Source organism: the organism of the source record quoted next, unplaced genomic scaffold (assembly GCF_019419815.1).
Source record: "Pyrus x bretschneideri cultivar Hongxiangsu unplaced genomic scaffold, Pyrus_bretschneideri_v1 Contig17, whole genome shotgun sequence".
Lineage (NCBI taxonomy): Eukaryota > Viridiplantae > Streptophyta > Magnoliopsida > Rosales > Rosaceae > Pyrus > Pyrus x bretschneideri.
The window spans coordinates 2,844,860-2,867,662 of NW_025999468.1; the positions used below are offsets into that span (position 1 = coordinate 2,844,860).

Sequence of the window (22,803 nt, forward strand, 5' to 3'; positions counted from 1 at the left end):
GTAATTAATTGTAAGCGGACGATGGGATATGGATGAAAAATCATGAATTATCAGACCTTTGTTGATCCAACATGTTGTGGAGGCGCAAGGTTTGACGTTGACAAACTTGGTGAAGATGAAGCTCTACAGCTTTCTAGTAGAAAACATATATATATATATAAAATAAATCCTGTAAGGCTTCGCCTCACGCCTCACGCCTCACGCCTAGGCTAGGCTTCGCCTCGGACGCCTCGCCCACGCCTCACGCTTTTAATACATTGCTTTCTAGCCAAAAAGCGTTTAGCAACAATTAAGCAAACAGATATGAGGAAGATGTGGAAGTGCAGAGGTGTAGTTTGTGTGTAGTATATGAGGAAGAAGTGGAAGCACTCATTAGGCAAATAGATTTGACTCCGACGCAGAGCAACAAGCTGGACGATGTATCTCCTGGTTCCTGGTTCTGAAGAGGTTTTGGAAATCCTTTTGATGGTGAACTGAAGAACTGAAATGTTAACTTCACTATCTATTAGTTTCATCGCTTTAGTTTTGTGGGTTAGTAACTTTTACCTATCAGATCAATTTCATGAACGGGTTGAGAGCATTGTCAAAGTATATGCCTTTTGTGAACAGATTTTTAAAACTAATAGGCAATAGTAATATATGAGAACATGATCAGAGAAATTCATCATAAACGCAAACAATTTCACAACTGCAATTAACTGCTGCATTCCTAGAAGTTACCGAAGCTGTAAAGACGAGCACTTGGCATGGCCCTTGAACAGAAAAACGCCCAACCATTTACTAAAAGACTTAGCAAACGATTCTTACAATCAAACTTGTTAGTCATTCCAAACTCTTTCTGTGATCTTAACCCCAATCAATCATAAGGCATCCCGAACACACAAGGTACAAATGGGATTGTTCGAAAGGCTTACCACTTCTTATAGATTCTAGAGTTAGGGGAGTTACAGCGCAAGGGTGATAGGGGCTGTCTTGCTGCTTCTTGCTCACTGAAATCAATCTTCCCTTGAATCGGGCTGCTTGTCTTAGAGCTTGATTTGTGCATATTTGACTGCAACGGAGAAACAATACATATGTTAGAGGCTTAGAGCAGACCAACACAAAGTATAAACGAGTCAAAGCTGTTATTTTCCCTTTGTCCCATCTTCGCTGATGCACTGTCAGTATGTTTTCCACCAGAAGCAGAATGGTTTCTTTCCTTCTGGTACAGCCTCAGTAATCTTTTGTTCTCCACATCTAGGACTTTGTTTTCTTCAAAAATCAATTTGACCTGCATACGAGATATATGGGATCTCATTCTATGATATTTTGACATATATACATCACAAGTATGGGATATCATTTGTACAATAGAGTTTTCGAGGGAAAACTGAGCGAGAAGACATAAGGAAAACAAGCTGAAGTTGAAAATATTCTGCACTCCTTACCTCCTCTTCGGCCATATGAAGATTGATCCTAAGATGTTCCTTATCCTTCTCAAGTGCCTTTACCACAGCAACTAGTGATAGAACTTTTTGACACCACAGCTTCAAGCTACCATGTTGAGAAAAAATTTAAGCGATGGCTCAACATCAGAACAAAATTGCATATAAGTAATTTATATACTTGTTCTGCCAAGTGCTTCAAAGAAACCGGAAAATGTAAAACTCAAAAAAAGGGCACAAGTTTTATTCTAAATATTTGTCTGTGATTGTGTGCACATGTATGTGATGTTTGCACAAAGCTGGAAAATATTGAAACCAGGAATAACAACTTGTTTACAGCATCTAAATCAACAATGAATTTTGTAAAAGCATAAATGAAGCTGCAATAACATTCTGGAAAGCATAGACCAAGCACAAAGGAAATTTCATGAAGCTGCAATAAGATTCAGGTAAAACATAATAGCATTCCGTGAAAACATTACACAGTGAAAGAAAAACAAGCAATTCACAGTATAAACACATGAACATGCTAGTCTCACAAACCCACCATAGTAAATTTTGACCCGTTGTCCAAGTTCATTTTTTTAAATTCATCAAAACCTGTTCACGGTGCAAAAAAGAAAAAACAAAAGGTTGAAGAAATTACCGAATGCATCTCCTTTTTGTACTTAAATAACGCCAATTCATCCCTCAACTCTCTGACTTCGTCCTCCAGAACACGAATCTTGGCCTCCTTAGCACGCTGATCAGCCTCCTTCCCAAAATCCATCAGATCCTCTCGGTCATGATCGTAGAGCGAGCACTCCCTCTCCCATTTGTTGCACCGAGTCACAAGATGCGCACACTCCGACGTCAATCTCTGATTCTCCTCAACGAACTTCCTCAAAGCTTGTTCATTCATACTCACTTCGGCCTATTTTACAAAACATTCAAAACCCAAAAATCCAAAATATGTATGTGTGTGTGTATCTATACAATTATGAATATGTAAAATCACGATCCTTAGCGCGCTCCAGGACTTGCTCTTTCTCCTTCAATTTCGAGAGAAGAAGCGAGTACTGATTCTGAAGCCGCCGTTTTGCTACTTCGGAGCATCGAAGCTTCACTTCGAGGGCATGCGTCGACACAGGGTGATAAGATCCAAATCTCTAAGCCCTTAATCAACCTGCAAGTAACACAGAGGATAGAGAGGAAGAGGGAAGGAAGATGAAGGAGCAGAGCTCCAAATATTTTTGTAATTAATTTCTTTCTTGTAAATTCTGTTCTGCCTTACAATACTAAGAGCTAGTGCTCTTATACAAGTCATGACTCATCATGCCAGCTCGCTAATTATAACAAACTCCGCTAAAGTATGAATAAGCCTAATAATCCCAATAATAAAACCCTTAATAGTAATTAAGCTAATCACTGATTACAGATCATATCACAGGGAGGCCCAAGGACTGGTCGATCGATTCTTTAATATAGTCATCGATCTCTTGCGGAAGATTCATTCTTTCTCATTCTTTCTTATCGATCTTGGAAAAACCTAGACTCGCCAAAACCCTAGAAATCATAGCAACAAAAAATCTGATTTTTCTTCCGCTAATGTTTCATCGGAGGGTGAAAGGAAGGTACTGGTAATCACTCCGAGTGCAATTGAAACCCTAGAAATGGTGAATTTTGAATTCACGGGGCTTGGAGATTTGGGATTCGGAGATGGGTTTACTTCGCTCTTTCTTGCTTTCTGTATACTCTTTGAATTTCGATCTGGAAGATTTGAAAATTGAAGGTGCTACCCGTCGGAGCTGGTTTATAAAGAGGGGCGCCACGTAGATGGAGGTGGCAAACGAAACGGAGAATGAGAGCATTTTCGCTCACCATCACGGGCTTTGGTGTATTTACTATTCGAATTTAATCTGTTTTTTTTTTGGCTTTGAAATTGATTCACTTTATAAAAATGATCTTCAAAATTGAAAATCAATTAATGTAGTTCTTAAAAATGAGTGTCTCAAATCAATGTTATCATCCTGCTCAATTTAATCAAAACTTTTGTTATGTGCTGATGTGACATATAACTGAATTCTATAAGTCTAATTATATATTATCATGTGGATTAAAAATGTTTAAATAATAAAAAATAATTTTTAGTTTTATATAATTAAAAACTTAAAAAGAAAAAAAGAAAAAAAATAAGAAGATTTTTTATTTTTTATTTTTAAAAAAGATAGATAATAGATTCATTGATTGAAGTTGTCACAGGATCCATTACAAAAAACCATTCAAGGCCAAACCGATTCCTCCACAAACAGATCCAAAATCAAGCTTAGGGGATGATCTTATTCAGTAACTTGACTCAAAGACAGACCATGACGATCCTGGAGAAATCAATGGAGGGGTTCCTCGCTGCTTCAACAATCTGGAGTGAATCGGTCTCACAATGTAAATTTTAAAAACCCCTCGTAATCGCCCAAACCAAGCCTTCCCGAATTGCCATTGCGTTTGCCAGGAGAGGTGAAAAGATATGTTCGAACCACCCACATTTTTCTGCAGTGAAGTTTCCCGCATCTCCCCTAAGAATCATTCCAAAACTCCCTACATTACCATGTGCATTCCAAGACCCATCAACGTTCAGCTTGAAACGTCCAATAGGCGGCACAATCACTACAGCCCCACCCCATCCCGTCGCACATGTAAACGCAGTGGACAATTCCCTTGTAGGTGCCCGTCTGGTTGAGCCGGAACTGGGTATTGATGACGTCGACGGGTTGAAGACATGCAACCTCCATTGTGCCGCCGAGCGCGCTCGATAACACCTTTATGTACAACGAAATGGGCGACTCTTTGGGCGGTGGTGGCGGTCTTGTCGGATTGGGATTGTCATCCATGTCTTTCCAAATTTCAAACCGAATTTGGAAAATTGAAATCTGGGTTCTATGAAGGAGGATTAGAGAAGGAGAAATTGGTCTTCAACGTAAATTAGCAGGCACAAGGAGAATAATTAGGGGGTAATTATTTAGTGGTTAAGTAATAAGTGAATTAGAATGATACATATTATAAATGTGTTATGCAAAATGAATCTTTTACCTGGAGACATTTATTTTTTTGTTCATCACCTGGAGACGTTATTTTACCAAATTCAAGTGGTCTTTGTGTGTTTCTGGATCTGATGGGCTGCGGTTACCTGTGCAATGGGGTGGGGTGGGTCCTGTAGTGGTTGCTCCGATGGGAGGCAAACAAGAAGATGAATAGTTCATCTTCTTATTTTCTTCCATTTTTTTTTTGAGTATTTAATTATATAAAACCAGATCTTGCAATTTTTTACACAACCCGTTAAAACGACACGTAAAAGACACGAAAATAACATGTAGATGTCAGTTTCCGCCTTTCCTTGATTAACGAATCTGCACCTGCAAAATAATAACACATAAGATTAAGGCTAAAAGCCTCATGCGCCCACGATGAATGGGGGCGGCTTTGGCTGAAGAATCTCTGATGCCAAAGTTAGAATTTTGTAAAGAATGTGTTTGAGTGTTTGTGGGAAGCAAAAAACCTTTTTAGTGATAGCTAAAGCTTATCGAATTTTGGAGATAAAGGGTGTATTTATAGGAGAGGAGGAGGAGATGGGCCGACCCTTTAGGGTTTAGGTGTGGCCGGCCCTAGGTGGTATTTTGAGTGGAATATTCTAAGATATTTGTGTAAATAAATATCTTAGAATAAATATGTAAATATCCTAAATAAATGGGATTAAGATTACTTATTTGAAAGAGGTTTTTTTTTTTTTTTACTAGGAATGTATTTATGATAAGAATAAAGGATGTCTTGAGTAATGGTTGATCTCTGCCTGCTCTACCTTAGCTGCGCGTGGTGAATAAGGCTGCTCCCTGCTCATTTAATAGGGGTAGTCTTGTTTTTCTTGGGAAATAATCCACATGTCAACTCTATGATTTTTGGGATTATTTTTGGCTCCACAAATACCCCCACACTCTCTTGGCTGCTCGCAGAGAAGGGCAGGATGTGTAGGAATCCAAAGTTGCAGTGGAGTTTGTATCCCAATTTGATGTAGATTTTCTCTTCCATTTGGAATTTAAATTCTTTTAGGAAAGGGAAACTAATTACAACCAAAACCTATTTAAGTTTGCGTCAAGCAGGGGATTAAATAAATTTGGAGTGCAATTAAAAACCCCGCAAGAAAGAGAGAAAGCCAGAGGATATTTGTTCCCCCTCCCTTAGCAATCCTCTTCGCTTGCATGTGCAAAGAATTGTGTTCCGTTGCTTTTCTTCTTTTCCAAGTTAGGAAAATTTTAATTTTCTCTTTCTTCCTGATTTTTCGAAGCCTCAGGGCTTGAATATTTGGCTCGACAGGGGTCGAGGATGTGGCAAAAAAGGGAAATGGCTGCCACGGGGCTGCTATCGTGGCAGCTTGAAGCTAGGTACGGCTTGGCGAGGCCGATAGGGTCAGTGCAGGGGCGCGTGGATTGGGTTTTTGGGTTGCTGGACTCGAGCCCATGTAATGTGGGAGGTGTGAGAAAGAGAAGAGGCCCGGGGGCGCTTGCCCCTCCTCTGTTTAACTTAAGCCGTAAGGCCATTGGGCAAAGAAAGAGATGGGGGAGCCAGCACGGGCTGGGCTCCTTGCTGGACGCGTGGGTTGGGCCGTAGGGCCTGGCGTGAGGCACTAGGTTTTGCGAAATTTTTTTTTTTTTTTCAAGCAGCCTCCTAACAATTTTTCCTTGTGATGTTGTAAGATTCTTTCGAACATGTCTTCCTCGAGCCACAAGAATGATGAATTTATTCCACCGTTGTCTCATCATGGCGGATTTGCAAGTAAGCTAGGCTACTTTAGGGCTGCCCATGTGAAGTAAGGTTTTGATGATTAGTTCAGGGACTTCCTTATGATGTTTAAGCACGCAATTCCTTGTGGGGTTCCCATGAAGCGAGTCAAGGATAGTAGCAGTTGTGAATTGTGTGGATCTAGGAAAACTATCAAGTTTCACCCCTACTACTTTGTGTTGGGGTTCACCTTTCCCATGCCTCGGTTCTTGCAAGAGGTGATTTGCTCAGAGGTGCGCTCATGCTCAGTGCTCTTCGAACGTGGTTCGTGTGATGGTGGGGTTCCACAACTTAACCATGTTCTTTGACTTGGACCTGACTGCTAACGACTTTTGGTACTTCTTTGACATGGGTCACATCAATGGTGTTGGGTAGCTGAGGACCTGCCATAGGCTCTTCGATCACTCGAGCAAAATGGATCATGATTGGTCTATGGAGACTCTTGAGATTAGCGGAGAGTGAGAATCTGACTTATCACCTAGGCTTGGCGTTCCGACTGCCTTCATCGATGGTAAGTAGGTTGATTAGTCTCTAAGCTGCTTTATACTTTTGTTGAGCTGCCTTCATATTTTTCCTTATCTGTTTATGTAGATTCAGAATTTGGTTCAACTCCCAAGACTTCTCCAAACATGAAGAATGTGCACATCGCTTAGGGGATCCTTGTTGAATACCGTGAATGGCGTTGAGTGCTCAGTCCTATTCGTAGGGAGAAAGGTGGGCTACCTCTGCAAGAAGAGATTAGGAAGATCAAGGGTGAGACATTTGCTCATCTGATCGTCAATGTGGAGCCCATTGCAAGTGAATGCGAGAGAAAGAGATCTTCATCACCTACTCGAGAGTCTTCGGTGGAGAAAAAATAAAGACTTCTTCTGTTGCTCGCAAGGGTTTATTCACTGCTGGGAAGCTTGTGATTGACTTGACTTCTTTCGAGGGGAAGAAAAAGGCTACTGGATCTGAGCTTGCGAAGCCTGCTTTTCCAAGGGTTGCTAGAATTGTGCATCGAAGGAGTTCTGATGTGCCCTCTATGCTTGGTTTTGTTTAGAGACAACCTTCCATGCATAAGTTCGATCCGATTCTGGAGGCACATACAGCGGCGAAGAACGAGGATAGTGATACCGAGGCGGTGCCAGGGTCAGCCTCTTATGTTAAGAAGGAAACGTTTGCTCGCATGAAGAGCAGTGGTTAGCCTGCCAAACCAGCCTTAGAGGAGTTTTCCGAGATCCATGTGCTGTTGAAGCCCGATCTGCTTGAGGACACGGAAGCATACATTAAGTTTATTGATAGCGTGAGCAAGGTTGTCGACTCCAGTTTCTTCGCGAGGTGCGAAGCTCAGTCACGAAAGGGTTCCCTGCCTGCTATGATGCAGAAATCAGTGATCTTTACAGTTGAATACACTTTTATAGAGCAATATAATGCTAAGGCTGCTAGAGAGATAGCGGTAGCCATTATAGCATAGGCTTGCTCAGCTGCTTTTGGAAGGGATCTGATGTATCTACCCCCCACTGCTCGCCAAAAGATTAGTGACTTGAAGGCTCAGCTTGACGTGATCCAGGGGAGATATGGCATTGCAGAGAAGGAGATTGAGGTTCAAGTGTTGCTGGTGCAGGACCTCGAGCATGCCATTTTAGAATTTCAGATTGCCAGTAATGCCAAGGATGTAGAGTTGTTCGCCATGCATAATGATGTTGTTTAACTCAAGAAGGCCGTTAGTAGACTTGAGCCCAAGGAAGTGGAGTTGTAAGGAGCGTTGTCTACCAACGAGAACCTGAAAAAGGAACTAGATGAGTTGCAGAATGCTCGTACTAACCTGATTGAGGAGAATAAATAGCTGAAGAGTGAGAAGTCCAATCTTGAGGTTGTCATTGCCCAAGGTCAAGCTAACTTCTACAAGCTTGGCTATATAGATTATTTCCTTAGGATGCCATCTGACTACGCCTTTTCTGATAAGGACCTAGAGCGTTTTGCTATTTCTTCCGAGGATCTCCTTAAGTTTTCCTTTGAGAACACCATTGATGGAGCAGCTGAAGATCAGGCTACACAGGAAGGTGCGGCCAAAGGTGGTACCGCCCAGGTGAAGACGGCTGATGACAGTGCTGCCAGGATGGGGCATCTGTTTATAAAGCGCGGGAAGTTGATGTTGCTGGGAGTGATGCGACTGCTGAAGATGTCCAAGCTATTTATGAATAGTCTTTTTTGATAGACTTTAGGATTTACTTTCTTTCCCTTTGCTTGAACTCCATTGGCCTTCGTGCTAGTTTACCAATTTGCTAGAAATTAATAAACTCTTTTTCTTCTCTTTGCTTCATCCTTGTTTTTTTTGCCTTCCTTCGAGCTTTTGTCGAGCAGGCTGCATTGAACAAAGTAGTCAAGCTCATCTTCATTGCTTTAGGCGACAACTTCGGGTTATCAGGTGCAAATCTTTGATTGCTTGAGCCATATTTCGAAACTTCTAACCTGTTAGGCTGAATGACCTCTGTAGTTGCATGTTTCGTATTAGTTGTCTACTAGATCTTTAATCACATGGTCGTTAGCAAAACGCACTACTTTTTAATAAGCAGAAGAGCTTGCATGACTTATGTGACTGCCAATCTAGGCTTAGGACCTCCGCAAAGTTGTTAACCAGAGAGTCAGTAGGCTGGTGCCTTACCTACAGAAGCAGGAGAGCCTGCATGACTGCTTGGCTATTAACTTCGATCTTCTAGGGCGTTGAACTGCTAAGTTTTATCTCTAGTTGTTGCTCCCTGACCATATGATGCTTAGCTAGTCGTATTTTCTCCAATCTTTTAAGCTGCGTGGCTTGCATCACAATATGCTAAAGATTGCTGGGACATGAAATTTGCTGACCTTTCGCATCAAAAGTGCGTGGTTCTATGAAATTTCATGGGCAATGGTTTGAAAGAATTCTTTGCACTTTATGTAACCAATTATGTAGGGTGCGTAGCAAATAGCACAACACTTTAGGAATTAGTGTAAACCCAAGGGGTTGTTTTGTGCTATGAAGTGCATGTTCACGTTAACCTGTTAACCTTTCATAAGATTGTGCGGTTGTGTTGGTTTATGCGGCTAACTGCTCGAAGGGTGTACAGTAGGTAGTCTTCCAGAAACTGTAAGGTGCTCGTTAAGTTGGCAGCGGCTTTAGGTTCCCAGGTACTTCCACAAATCGTAGGTTGCTTGTTGACTAAGCAGCAACTTTAGGTTCCCAAGGATCTTCCAAAATCTGTAGGCTGCTTATTGAATTGACAATGGCTTTAAGCTTCCAGGGATACACAAATATCACTTGATGGTCACATACAAGATGCTCATCTCTTTACACTAGCTAGTCATATCAAGGATGCTCAACCGCGTGCACTCCATGTGTGTAGTTGGAGCTAGAATTCCATGTCTTCACAAAGATTGCCTATGTATTACACCGGGGATGCTCAAGTGCGAATGTTAGCTGGTCATATTGATGATGCTCAAAAGGGATGTTCTTCTAACGGGTAGAGGGAATACTATTTCGTAACACAAAGATCACTAGTTGGTCATATACAAAATGCTCAGCCGGGTTGCCAGTAGCTGGTTACATTAAGGATGCTAAACTACGATCAATCTTCGTGGGCAACCATCCAAAGGGCGAGTTGTGCAGCGTTGCTCCTCCGTCTCTAAGGTTTGGGTCCCCGCGGATCAAGCTAAAGGCCTAAAATCCTTCATTCTAGCTAAACCTTAAAAAAGACCATTGTGGCTATTTCTAGGGATGTTGGCGCAAACCATCATGCTCTAGTTTCACCAAGGCAGCTCGACCCATCCACATCTAGATATTCAGAGTCCGTAGTTTACCTTCTCCTAGGGGGAGAACAAGGTTGGTGCTGAGAGTTGGGGAAGGGGCGTAATTCTTACGATAAGTCTGTAATTGGGCATGATCTTCAATGAAAGCAGAAGTAGATAGTTGTTGGAGATATGCAGCCGAGCCAAGTGATGAATAACTTCAGAAATCTTTATTGAAAAAAGAAAAGAAGGATATTGAACTTAGTTGGAAGGTAGAAACTGTGTAACAACTGGATAGTCCTCAGCTTACGAGGTAGTGCTCGTCGAGCAGCTTGAGTTTTCGAGCTTTAGTTCGTTCGAGCAGTGCTCGGGGAGAAGTGGGAGGTCATGAATAGTACTTCCGTAGGTTGTAGGCATTCCATTGCTTGTCGATTTCTTTGTCGTTCATGGTGATGAGGGTGTAACTACCCTTGCCACCTGCTCTGCTGACTTTGTACGAACTTTTCCATATTGGATTCATCTTTTTGGAACTTTCTCTTTGTGCAGTAATGAATGCTTTTCTTAAGACTAGATTTCTAGGTTGAAACTGCTGGATCTTTGCCCTTTTGTTGTAGTTGAAGATGAGTTGCTGCTGGTAGGTTGCAATGCAGTGATGACCCTCTTGCATTCCTCATTTGCCAGATCTAGATTTGTGGCCATTTTCTTTATGTTTTACTCCAAAGTTGGCAGAATGGTGTTGATGCTTGACACGATGACATTAAGAGGGATGATTGCTTCTAAACCAAATGCCAAGGAGAAAGGAGTTTCACTAGTTGCTCGTCGTTTGGTTATGCGATACGCCCACAGGACGCTAGGAAGTTTGTCTGGCCACTTCCCCTGTTTGTATGTGAGGGATTTCTTGAGGTAATCCAAGATTGGCTTGTTGGATGCCTCTGCTTGCCTGTTACCTTAGGGGATATCTAAGCGTATATAAGTGCTACTTGATGCCATATTTCTGGAAGAAATTCGCCAAGTCTTTTCCCATGAATTGCAGGCCATTGTAGGTGACGATAGATTGTGGGTGCCAAATTGGCAAATGATATTCCTTCATATAAAGCACTTTATGTCTGATTGAGTAGTGGTGGTCATTGACTCAGCTTCTACCCATTTGGTGAAGTAGTCGGTAGCCACGATCATCATGCCCCTGCCCCCAGTAGTGGGCGACATAGGTTCTACTAGGTCGATTGCCCACTGTATGAAGAGTCATGGGCTTGTTTATGGGTGGAGCGCGCTGGCAGACAGTGCGGGTACATGCTTGAAACGTTAGCAGTTATTGCACTTTTGAATAAATTCCTTAGCGTCTTGATGCACGGTGGGCCAGTAGTAACCCACGTTAAAGACTTTATGTGCTAATGATTGACTTCCTGAATGGTTTCCACAAACTCTTTCGTGGATTAAGCTCAGAACTTTCAAGTCGTCGGGAGGCGCTAGGCAGCGAAAATGTGGGCCTGAAAAGGATATTCGAACGAGAATGCCATTTCGCATGTAGTAGTGTGCCGCCTTTATTTGGAGCTTTCTAACTTCCAATCTTTCTACAAGGAGTGTCTCATTGACTAGATAGTCGTTGATGGTGTTTTGCTAGCTTGGGGTTGTATTGACTTGAAACAGCTCGGCTGCTAGTTCTTCTTTTATGCTCGACTTTTCCAAATACAAGATCAGGATGAAGTGTTTGAATTAGTAGTCTAAAGTAGAGCCTAAGGTTGCTAGGGCATCTGTATGAGCGTTGTGTGCCTGTGGCACCTATGTGTGAGTGTAAGTCTGGAACGCCTCAAGCTGCGTTCGTACCTTTTCAAGGTATAATGTCATCTTTAGATGCTTTTTATGCATACTTCTTGGTAGTCTGGCTAGAGATGAGCTAAGAATCAGAATGGATTGTGAGCTTCTTGACTGCCAGATCTTGTGCCATTCGGAGGCCTACCAATAAGTTAATTGCTAGATCTTGTGCCATTCGGAGGCCTACCAATAAGGCCTCATACTCTGCTTCGTTGTTAAATGCCTTGAAGCCTAGAATAATTGCTTGTTCGAGCATTGAGCTGTCTGGGGTGACGAAACCTACTCCAAAACCTTTGTAGTTGGATGAACCATCGACGTGCATGCGCTAACAGTCCTTGTCGGCAAAGGTTGGTGCCGCCAGAATGTGCTCAGCTGCTTTAGAGGCGTCTTTGGGCTGTGCTGTTATGTCTGCTAGGCTGGGGGTGAACTCCGCTATGAAGTCTGCCAAGGCCTACACTTTTATCGTCGTACGAGGTCGGAAAACCAAGCCTTATTGGCTGAGTTCCAAAGCCCACTTTATCACTCATTGAGAAGCGTTTGGACCATGTAGGATAGATCGTATGGAATATTGAGTCATGACGATGACTGTATACGCCTGAAAGTCTTGTTTGAGCTTCCGAGCTCAACAATTAGCGCCAAAATTAGCTTTTCAATCCTCAGGTATCTTGTTTCCGCATCGAGGAGAGCTTTAGAAGCGTAGAATACTAGCAGTTGAGCCCCCAGCTCTTCTTGTATAAAGGTAGAGCTTACTGCTACATCTGAGACTGCCAAGTAGATGTATATAGGGGTGGTATTGGTACGATTACCGTACTAAACCCATGTACCAATTACTATACCAAACTTTAGGTATGACAAAATCTATTACCATTACCATGCCAAACTTTTGGTATACCAAATTTCGGCATGCTAAATAGTTCGATTGGCATGATATGGTAATGGTAATTACCACTTTGTTTTGGGCCATTCTTTTAGGCCAAAATTTGAATATTTTTTTCTAACCCAATTCAAAGCCCAAACGTGTTTTGGCCACTCCCTTTATGGTTCTAAAACTTTTTTATTTAATTATGAAAATTTTATAGAGATTCATTTAAGAAACAAGAAGTAAATAGATAGAAGAATTGCTGAAAGAACCCAATATCCCTAAAAAAAATAGTACAAAGATTCTTAAATTCCATATCTATATTCTTTAAAATTGTACAAAAATTAACTTGATAGACGAAGCCAGGGAGAAAGATATCCCAATTTGATGAAGGAGAAGATGAGATGGACTCCGGAGAGAGAGAGAGAGAGAGAGAGAGTCGCCAGAACTGGAGCAATAAAGATGAAGTCGGTGGCTAGATGAGTGAAAAGATGAAAAGTCGCATCATAAGAAGGCTTAGGTTTTTTTGTTGGAAAAGTAGAGGTTAGAAGGTGAGATGATTGGATAAATGACTAGGAAAAAAATATAAAGTGCATATATAATGATATTAATACCTAATTATATATAAATGAATAAATAAATGATATAATATTAATAGTAATGGTACTGTATGGTATACCACTGGTAATGGTTTTGAATACCATTACCGTACCAAAAATGTATGGTACGGTATAAATATCGTACCATTACCAATGGTACCAATTTTTTGGCATAACTTTGGTATACTGTTGGTAATTCGGTGGTATGGTAATTTGGCAAAAAGTTCCACCCTTAGATGTATAATTCCTCAGCTGCTTCTGGCTTGGATAACAGCGGAGGGCATGTCAAGTATCTTTTCAAGTCTTGAAATGCTTTCTCGCATTCGTTGTACTACCTGTCTCTTTGCGCTTTCTTTATGGCCTTGAAAAATGGCTTGCATCGATTGGTTGAGCATGAAAGGAAATGGTTAAGCATAGTTGCTCGTCCTATCTAACTTTGGATCTTTTTCAAAGTGGTAGGGGACTTTATCTCCAAGATTGCTTTGATCTGCTTGGGATGTGCCTCGATTCCTCGCTGGGTTACAAGGTAACCTAGGAATCGGCATGAAGAGACTCCAAATGTGTATTTGGCAGGGTTGAGCTTCATCTTGTACTCCCTAAGGATTCTAAATGTCTCTGCCAAGTTTCTAAGGTGGTTTAACTACTGCTTTCCTTTTACCATGATGTCATCGATGTAGACCTCAATGGTAACCCCAATCTGCTTCTTGAACATCATGTTTACTAACCTTTGATAGGTAGCTCATGCGTTCTTGAGGCCAAAAGACATAACATTGTAGTAGTAGGTGCCCTGCTTGACCATAAACATAATTTTCTCCTTATCAGCCTCAAACATGGCGATCTGATTGTAGCAGGAATATACGTCCAAGAAGCTGAGCAGGTGGTTCCCTACGGTTGAGTCCATCAATGCAGATATTTCAGGTAAGCCTTGTTAAGGTCGGTGTAGTCTGTGCATACTCTCCACTTGCTTTTCTCTTTCTTCATTACCAGCATAATAGTGCACCACTTCCTCGATGAATCCAGCTTCCAGTAGCTTGTCTATCTCTACCTCAATAATCGCTACTAGCTCTGGAGCGAAGTGTCTCCTCTTTTAGATCATCGATTTGGCAGCAGGGTCGACGTGTAGTTTGTGGCAAGCTGTCTTGGGATCAATGCCAGGCTTGTCGAAGGGTGACCATGCAAAGACATCACAATTTTCCCTAAGGAATGCTGTGAGTTCTTCTTTTTCCTTCGGGCTCAGTCGTGAGCTGATTCTAGCCATCTTCTCCAACTATTTAGGATCAAGAATGATGTATTCGGTGACTTCCCCTAGCTTTAATCCTTTTTTCTTTTGTCGGTGTGTCCTTCTGGATGCCATCAACTTGATCTGCCTGCTGTAGTTGCTATTTAGTAGCAGGCTCGTCCTTCTCAACCTCGGTATCTCTTACGGGAGTGCATGACTTATTCTTTGACTCTTTCAGCATTTGTACCGTGCATTGTCGGGATACGGCCTGGTCAAACTTGATTACTTCGACTCCTCCTCCTGGGATGCAAAATCAGATTTTCTGTTACTCGATGGAGGTTACAGCGCACAATTTCATTAGCCATGACCTTCCTAAAATCCCGTTATAGGGAGACGAGTCGTTGACTATAATGAACGTCTGCTTTGAGACTACTGGTGGTGTTCTCACTTCGAGTTTATGTTGCTAATAGTAGTGAGGTGTATCCATTAAATCCGGTAAGTACCTTTGCTCGACGTATTATCGTGCTTTCCAGACCCATCTTCTGGATGACGGATATCTGAAGTAAATTTACTGTTCTGTCGTTGTCCACCATTACTCTATCAATTATAGCATGTGCTAATTGAATGAATACTACCAGAGCATCGTTGTGTAGGAAGTCAACTCCTTCAGCATCCTACTCGGTGAAAGCAACGATCGGTCTAAGTTGGGCGTAGGTTGCCTGAACCTAGAAGATTGCTATACCCTGCTGAATCTTCCTCTTCTTGGAGTTGTTTGTGGCGCCCAAGTATTTGGACTCTGCGAAAATGCTGTTAATTCTGATAGTCTTGGAAGACAGCTCATCATTTACGTCTGCTTTCCTCCTAGGCTGCGCAGCTGGTTTGTCTAGGTATCTGTCGCATTTACCCTCATTTACCAGTATTTCTAGGTAAGCTTTCAAGGTATAACAAGTATTGGTCGTGTTACCAGGACCTTGTTGGAACCAAGGCTCTTCTTAAGGTCGTGGAGGATCTAGTTGACCGGAATCGAGAATTTGGTATAGTTCTTGGTGGCTTGGCAACCTCTTGTCGGGGACCGGTTATCTATGCTTGGCCCCCTACGTACTTTGATCGTTGGACTGCTTTTCGTCCACTTTCTTCTAGGCTACCTCGGACTCATTCTAAAGCTACTCAAGTGCCTTGATTACTTGTTAGGCTTCATCCCAATACGCATGTTCCTCTGCCAGAGCGAATGAGTCCACTAGAGTTAGGTCTTCCTTCATGATCAATTTTTCGAATAGGGGATGATCTGCTGGAAGTCCCTTTTGGAAGGCTGCATTGGTAATTAAGTCGTTGCAACCGACTTGTTTTGCCTTCTTCGCCTTGAACCTCTTGACATAGTCGCTAGACCCGGCAGTTTCTGACACAACATGGTGACACGACACGAAAATGACATGAAAATAACGGGTTTTGAGTCAATACGATAATTAATCGGGTCATTATTAGGTGACCCGTTAAGAACCCGTTAATAATGGGTAGACACACGGGTAACAAGTGGGTAACCCGTTTCGACTCGTTAAGAAAAAATTTATTTCGATAAATTTTAAGTTTAATTACTAAAAGATTTATTATAAAATACAATAGCCATATTAATATATACAATATATTCTATATTAAATATATAGTTTTGTATTATTATTCTATATAAGTTAAAAAAAAAAAAGTTTTAGTTATTATTTATTACGAGAGTTCCTTACTATCATTACTAGGATAAATTTTACTTAAAATGTTGTTGTCCAAAATTAAAATAAACTAGTACAACACTTGTATAGGCAAGAACTAAGAAGACATACATACAAGTATGAAAAATGTGAAAGAATATATAAACACTCGTGATTCAGCATTATTCCTCCACAAGTAAATAATGGTTACACTTACATTATCGTTTAGATTTTTAAAATCCTCCACACCCTCATGAATAATGTTTTTTATTTGAGGGCAAAATTAATAAAATTAATAATAATTATTGAAGAAGTGTAAAAAATGTAAAAAAAAAAATATACAATCACTCATAGTGACAAGCTTTACAACTTTCATGAAGGGGTCAACTTCGAAATCGAACACTATAATCCATAAACCTTAAATTTATATTTAACTGTTGATTGTCATTTATGCTTTATTCTTCTTACTGAATTTCATTTTTAAAATTTTCTTTTTTGAAAACATGATCATCTGGTGGATGTAAGAAGATGAACGGTTTAGATCTTTGATATCACATTTCGATATTTACGGTTAACTGAAATATGAATCAATGTCATATAGTTTGTAGAAACTTTATAAACATCAAGCAATATTTTCAATAACCGTAAAACTCTGAATATAATATCAACGATCCAAACCGTTCATCTTCTTGCATCCTCTAATAGATCATGTTTTCAGAAAAAGAAAATCTGAAAAACAAAATTTGATGTGAACAATGAAGCGTAAATGTAAACAACAATCAACGGTTAAATTTTGATCTATGATTTATATGATTATAGTGGCAAATTCCGAAGATAAGCTCTGCATGAAAGTTGTAAAGCTTGTCCTTACGAGCGTTTATATATATTTTTTAAACTTCTACATTAATTAAAAAACTATTAAAGACTTTACTTAAATAACAGCTGTAAGATAAATGAAAGTAAATCTATATTGTTGGATTCTATTTCACTTATATTATTAGAACTTTTTTGGATGAAAAAACCCCTTCTTTATTCCAATATTTTTCAATTTTACCATTTGTCATTAATAGTTCTTCCGGTAGCCTCTCTCAGTCTCTTTTTTCCTCCTCCCTTGTGTAGTGGACGGAATCATCCTTGGCATCTCTGGTCATCTTTACATCTCTTCATCTCTGCATCTCTATTCTCCAGATTCTACTCTAGGTTCGATTTTGCCTCTAAATTTGGCTATTTACTTGGATGAAAAATATGTAAGACTTTGGCTATTTCCTGAATAAGTTCAGTTACTGCTTTAATCGATCTCCGCAAGAACAAAGTTTTACTGTACTTAGAATTGCTTGATGATGTTGATTTAGATTCATTGTGGGGAGGGAATTTAGAGGTTAAAAAAGGATGAGAATATGGATTTTGGAAAGCCTAGGATGGGAATGCATATTTATATATCCTGTCGAATTGGAGAGAAAGAAAGCGGGCTAGAGAGAGTTTGATCAGAGAAGATACTAAAAGGGAGATTGGGGTTAGCGAAGAACAAGTGGGTTTATGATTCCAAATCCTGTTGACTTGTAGCTTGTAAGGCTTTGGTAATTATTCCCAGAACTTGTTTCCTTTCATGGTTATTTCTATGAATGCTGTTAGGGAAACCTAGTTTTATATGCAGATGTCTGTGCAAGCTTTTCTATGCAAATACTTATTTGATACAATAACTAGTTTTAAATGCAGATACCTAAACCCTAGTTTGGTATAAAAGCTAAAAAGCATGTTTTGTATGACATGGATTGATCAAGTGGAGTTGATTTGTCCATTATATATTAGTCAGGGCCAGTTTTATGTAGATACTTGCTTTGATCTATTATATGTAGAAGTTGTTGGTCGAATGCAAAAGACTGATATGCTTATTAAGTACATTTTCTACTGCATATATATGTATGGATATATGTGTATTGTTAAAAAAGCATGTTGGTAATCAGTGTTTATACTTTTAGTATGCTTATACTCTCCACCGACATGATATACATACATACATACATATATATATATAGGTGTGTGTGGAACGAAGCATATATGTATAGTAATGACAAAGCTTTTATATAACTATTAAGTGTTTTGAGTACGTCATTTCTATTTTAAAACAAAATGACATTTGAATTAGAAGTGTGGAATTAGCAAGCTTAGGTATGTTGTCTAGGATTAAAGTTCATGTTATGCTTTTTAGTAATTGCTTACACTTGTGAATAAGAGTTGCTTACATTTGTCCTACCAAATTTATATCTGAAGGTAGATTCTGGTAACAATGGTATTGCTTTTAATGTTTCATTTCTAAAATTTCTACAAAGTAAACTATCTGATTTACGTCATTGGTGACGATTCTTTGATACAATTATTAGTTTATATATATTAGAGAGTGATGGGTGGATCTATGCGTCATGAAATTGAACACTTAACTTTTCCTGGAGGTTGGGTTATGGGTGGATCTACCTTACTCAACTCTTCAGCCAATTTCTTTTAAATTACCAGTGTCTTATATCAGTGTTGTTATTTGAATTGTAAGTTGTACTAAAATAATGTCTATACTAGGCATGTTTAACTAGTCACTTCATTGCTTAGTAATATCCATTATTGGTGTGTGTTACTGTTTGTTCATGCTTCTATAAATTGGATTGAGTTCGGGTGTTCCTAGAATCCTACCTGTTAACAAAGCTATTAATTAATTTATACCCATTTTGTTTTAGAAGCAATGGATTCTAGAGATTTAGATTTAGTAAACCTTAATGATGAGGAGTCTGTGGAGATTATAATGGGAACAGAATGAGATATTGGAAGCGGAAGTATAGACAATACAAATACGAGTCTGACAAAGAAAAAGGCTAGAGCAATCAATTTAGGTAAGGGAAAATATACTTAAAAGAAAAATGCGTTTTTATGTTTGGGATATGACAATATGGTATGTATATACCTATTTAATATTATGTTTTTCATTTGATTATTTATTGGTTTAAAATATATTTTTCTTAACGGGTAACGGGTCGGGCCATATTACCTGTTAATATTATCGGGTCGGGTTATTTTACCCATTTATTTTAACAGGTGTTACACGACACGACCCGTTAAGATATCAAGTACGACATGAAAACGACACGAACACGAAAAACACGACACGAATGCCAGGTCTAATAGTCATGGAAGAGCTCATTCGGCTTTTTCTTGATGTTGAAAAGATGATCATACTTCTTCTTGATCGAGCGGTAAGATGAGTATTCCTTAGTAAAGAATACGGAAAGCTCGTCGAAACTCCAGATGGACTATGGAGGTAAGGTATGGAACCAATCCTGTGCCTCACCTTGCAAAGTAATGGCAAACATCTTGCACATTAAAGCGTAGTGGGCTTGGTAGAGGATCATTGTGCTGCGGTAGTGCTTCAAGTGCTTTTTCGGGTCTCCGTTTTCCTTGAATAGGGTGAAATGCGACGTACTGAACTTAAGCGGGGGCTTCATCTGCTTGATCTCATCCGTAAAAGGTGATCCACCTATGTGTGCCACGTTTTTGCGAATGGTTTCGTATGTGGTCTCTATGAGCTGGAATCCGCGCAATCGTTTAGTAAAGTGTCTCTCTACTTCTTCCTAAATTTACCTCTGTCACGGCAGCGAGGCTTCCGGCTGCCTCCAATCAAGACCTGCTAGTCTCGGCTCGTCTATGTAGCGGCTGCAGTGCATATAGTGTGTTCCTAGTAGGCAAACGGATTACTCGTAGGCTGTCGGTTGAACTTGAGTCGAATTGTGTGACCGCTTCTCCCATTCGCTGTGCTGCCTACTCCAATGTGAGGTGAAGGATGCTCCTTGCAGGCCTAGCCGTGAATGAACACTTCGCCTGAAAGGTTGCCCATGTTGATTATCGGAGTGTGGCCCCAACCGTGAATGTATGATTGTCTGGGGGCTTAACCAAGAGTGCACGCTCATTCGCCCGCTAAGACGAAAGTCTACGCTATATCAGGGGCCTAGGCTAGAGTGTACATTGTTAAAACGCTTGGTTTGTGGCTGGTCGATAAGCTGCTTATCGGGACGTTGTTGAAGAGAAACATTATCGCTTGCCCTTATCCTACTTTTGGACACCTCGTCTGGGGTACGTTGCATTTCGGTGCGCTACATGAGGTGACTAACCAAGGTAGTCTGTTGCATGAAGGTGTTTGTCAATTCGGCGACTTGTTGGGATAAGTGTTGTTCACCATTTGGAGTGGAATAGCTGGGATGGTAGACGTATGCTTGAGTTGTGGAAGTGTAATGGGCTTCAGGTGCAAAGCTTGAGCTAGGATAGGTCAGATCTGTAGTAAAGTAAGGTGTAAATACCCTTGGTTTAACCGTCGACCTCGGGATCTGGATCTAGGCAGGTTGAACTGGTCTGGGACTATGCTGGACCGTCTGGTGGGTTGTAGGAGCAGGTTGGGCGCATAGGCGCTGGGCCACCTCAGTCGGCGCTACTTGGGCTGCCTTAGTCTGTGTAACTCGCATCCAAGTGAAGGTGGTAGGTGCTAAACGCTGCTGTCGAGGGCAAGCAGTTGCTAGGGTATGCGCCTGCTGGCCGCTTGTGCCTGGGGCCATCTACCCTAGGGTTTCCTCGGGTTGTGTGGAGGCTGCCTCGTAGGCCATTGCTCGCATGGCTACAGTATCTCGTGGTGGTAAAGGTGTAGTCCTTGCCGTGGTGAGCCTCGAAGAGCGACGACTTAGAGCCACGTCGCGATCTCCATTGGTTGTTCCATATCTTACCATCATAGTCGTGGATCTATGAATGAAGGAAATTGAAAACGAGAGTCTTCTTTGAGTCTTTGAACCAATTTGTGGATGTAAATTTTCGCCTTTCCTTGATTGACGAATCTACACCAGCAAAATAATAACATCTAATATTAAGGCCAAAAGCATCACACACCCACAATGAATGGTGGGGGGCTTTGGCCAGAGAATCTTTGATGCCAAAGTTAGAATTCTATAAGAAAATGTGTTTGAGTGTTTGTGGGAAGCAAAAAGCCTCTTTAGGGGTAGTGAAAGCTTACTGAATTTTGGAGATAAAGGGTGTATTTATAAGAGAGGAGGAGGATATGGGCCAACCCTTTAGGGTTTAGGAGTGGCCGGCCCTAGGTGGTATTTTGGGTGGAATATTCTAAAATATTTGCGTAAATAAATATCTTAGAATAAATAGGTAAATATCCTAAATAAATGGGATTATGATTACTTACTTGAAAGAGGTCTTTTCTGATTATGAATGTATTTATGATAAGAATAAGGGATTATTTTATCATAAATACCTTTGACTTCCCTATGGGCAAGGGTGTCTTGAGCAGTGGTTGATCTCTGCCTGCTCTACCTTAGCTGCATGTGGTGAATGAGGCTTGTCCTTGCTCATTTAATAGGGGCAGTCTTGTCTTTCTTGGGACATAATCTACGTGTCAGCTCCATGGTTTTTGGGATTATTTTTGGCTCCACATAACAGGTTTCGGGTGAACACAAAAACTAATTGGGTCGTTATTGGGTCACAAGATAAGAACCTATTAATAATGGGTCTTTAATAGGTTTACACGAGGATGACACGCGATTGACCTGTTTCAAAACGATAAGAAAAAACTTATTTTGATGATTTTAATTTTTTAAACTACTAAAAAATACAATGGTCATAGTGTATATGTATATATTGTCAATAAATATGTAGTACTATATTATTATTCTATATAAATTTAAAGAAAATTTATGTTTTATTTATTTTTATAGTATACTATATGCAATGAGTGAGATTAAAAAAATTATAAAACAAATTAAAATAAAATGATCAAGTAATTTAACATACCAGACACATTAAAAAAAATTATACTAATTATTTACAAGTGCGAAAAATATGAAAAAAAAATATGCAAACGCTCGTGATCGCATCCTTTACGTTTTGAGGATGGGTACATCGTCGTTTAAATTTTTAAAACCATACGTACCCTCATGATAGTATTTTTGAGAGAGTTCAAAATAAATAAAATTTATAATCATTAATGTACAAGTATGAAAAATGTGAAAACATATATAAACATTTGTAATTGCATCCTCTACGCTTAAACGATGGTTACATGGTCATTTAGATTTTTAAAATCCTCCAAATCTCATGACTAGTATTTTTTATTTGAGTGCAAAATTAATAATAATTGTTATAGGAGTTTGAAAAATGTAAAAAAAAAAAAATACAATCAAACGTAACGACTAACTTTACAATTTTCGTGAAGTGGTCAACTCCAAAATCCAACACCATAATCCGTAAACATTAGATTTAAATTTAGGGAACTTTAACGAAAAACTTCTGGTACTGTTCATTTTAACGAAAAACCACATTTTAAACTAAAAAGTCAATCCTGGTTATAGTTAAAACTCAAAGTTTTCAAGTTATTTTCATTAGTTTTCCTTTAAATTTAACCTATATTGTCGTTTACGCTTTATTCTACTCATTGAATTTCATTTTTTAGCTTTTCATTATTTATTGATTTAAAATATATTTTCTTTAATGAGTAACAGATCGGGTCATATTACTTGATAATATTAACGGGTCGATTTCGAGTTGGGTCATATTACCCGTTTACTTTAACAGGTATTACACGACACGAACCGTTCAGATATCGGTT

General features: G+C 39.9%; 1 protein-coding gene across 1 annotated transcript; it reads right to left on the reverse strand.

Moving 5' to 3' along the window:
* Positions 1-753: 753 nt before the first annotated feature.
* Positions 754-3,315, reverse strand: LOC125475929. Its single transcript, XM_048581396.1, has 4 exons — positions 2,071-3,315; positions 1,428-1,533; positions 1,133-1,270; positions 754-1,051 (listed from the first exon to the last, which is right to left on the reverse strand). Exons 1-4 carry the CDS (start codon positions 2,109-2,111, stop codon positions 911-913), a joined length of 426 nt encoding a protein of 141 aa, XP_048437353.1. The 5' UTR covers positions 2,112-3,315; the 3' UTR covers positions 754-910.
* Between the last annotated feature and the right edge of the window lie 19,488 nt (positions 3,316-22,803).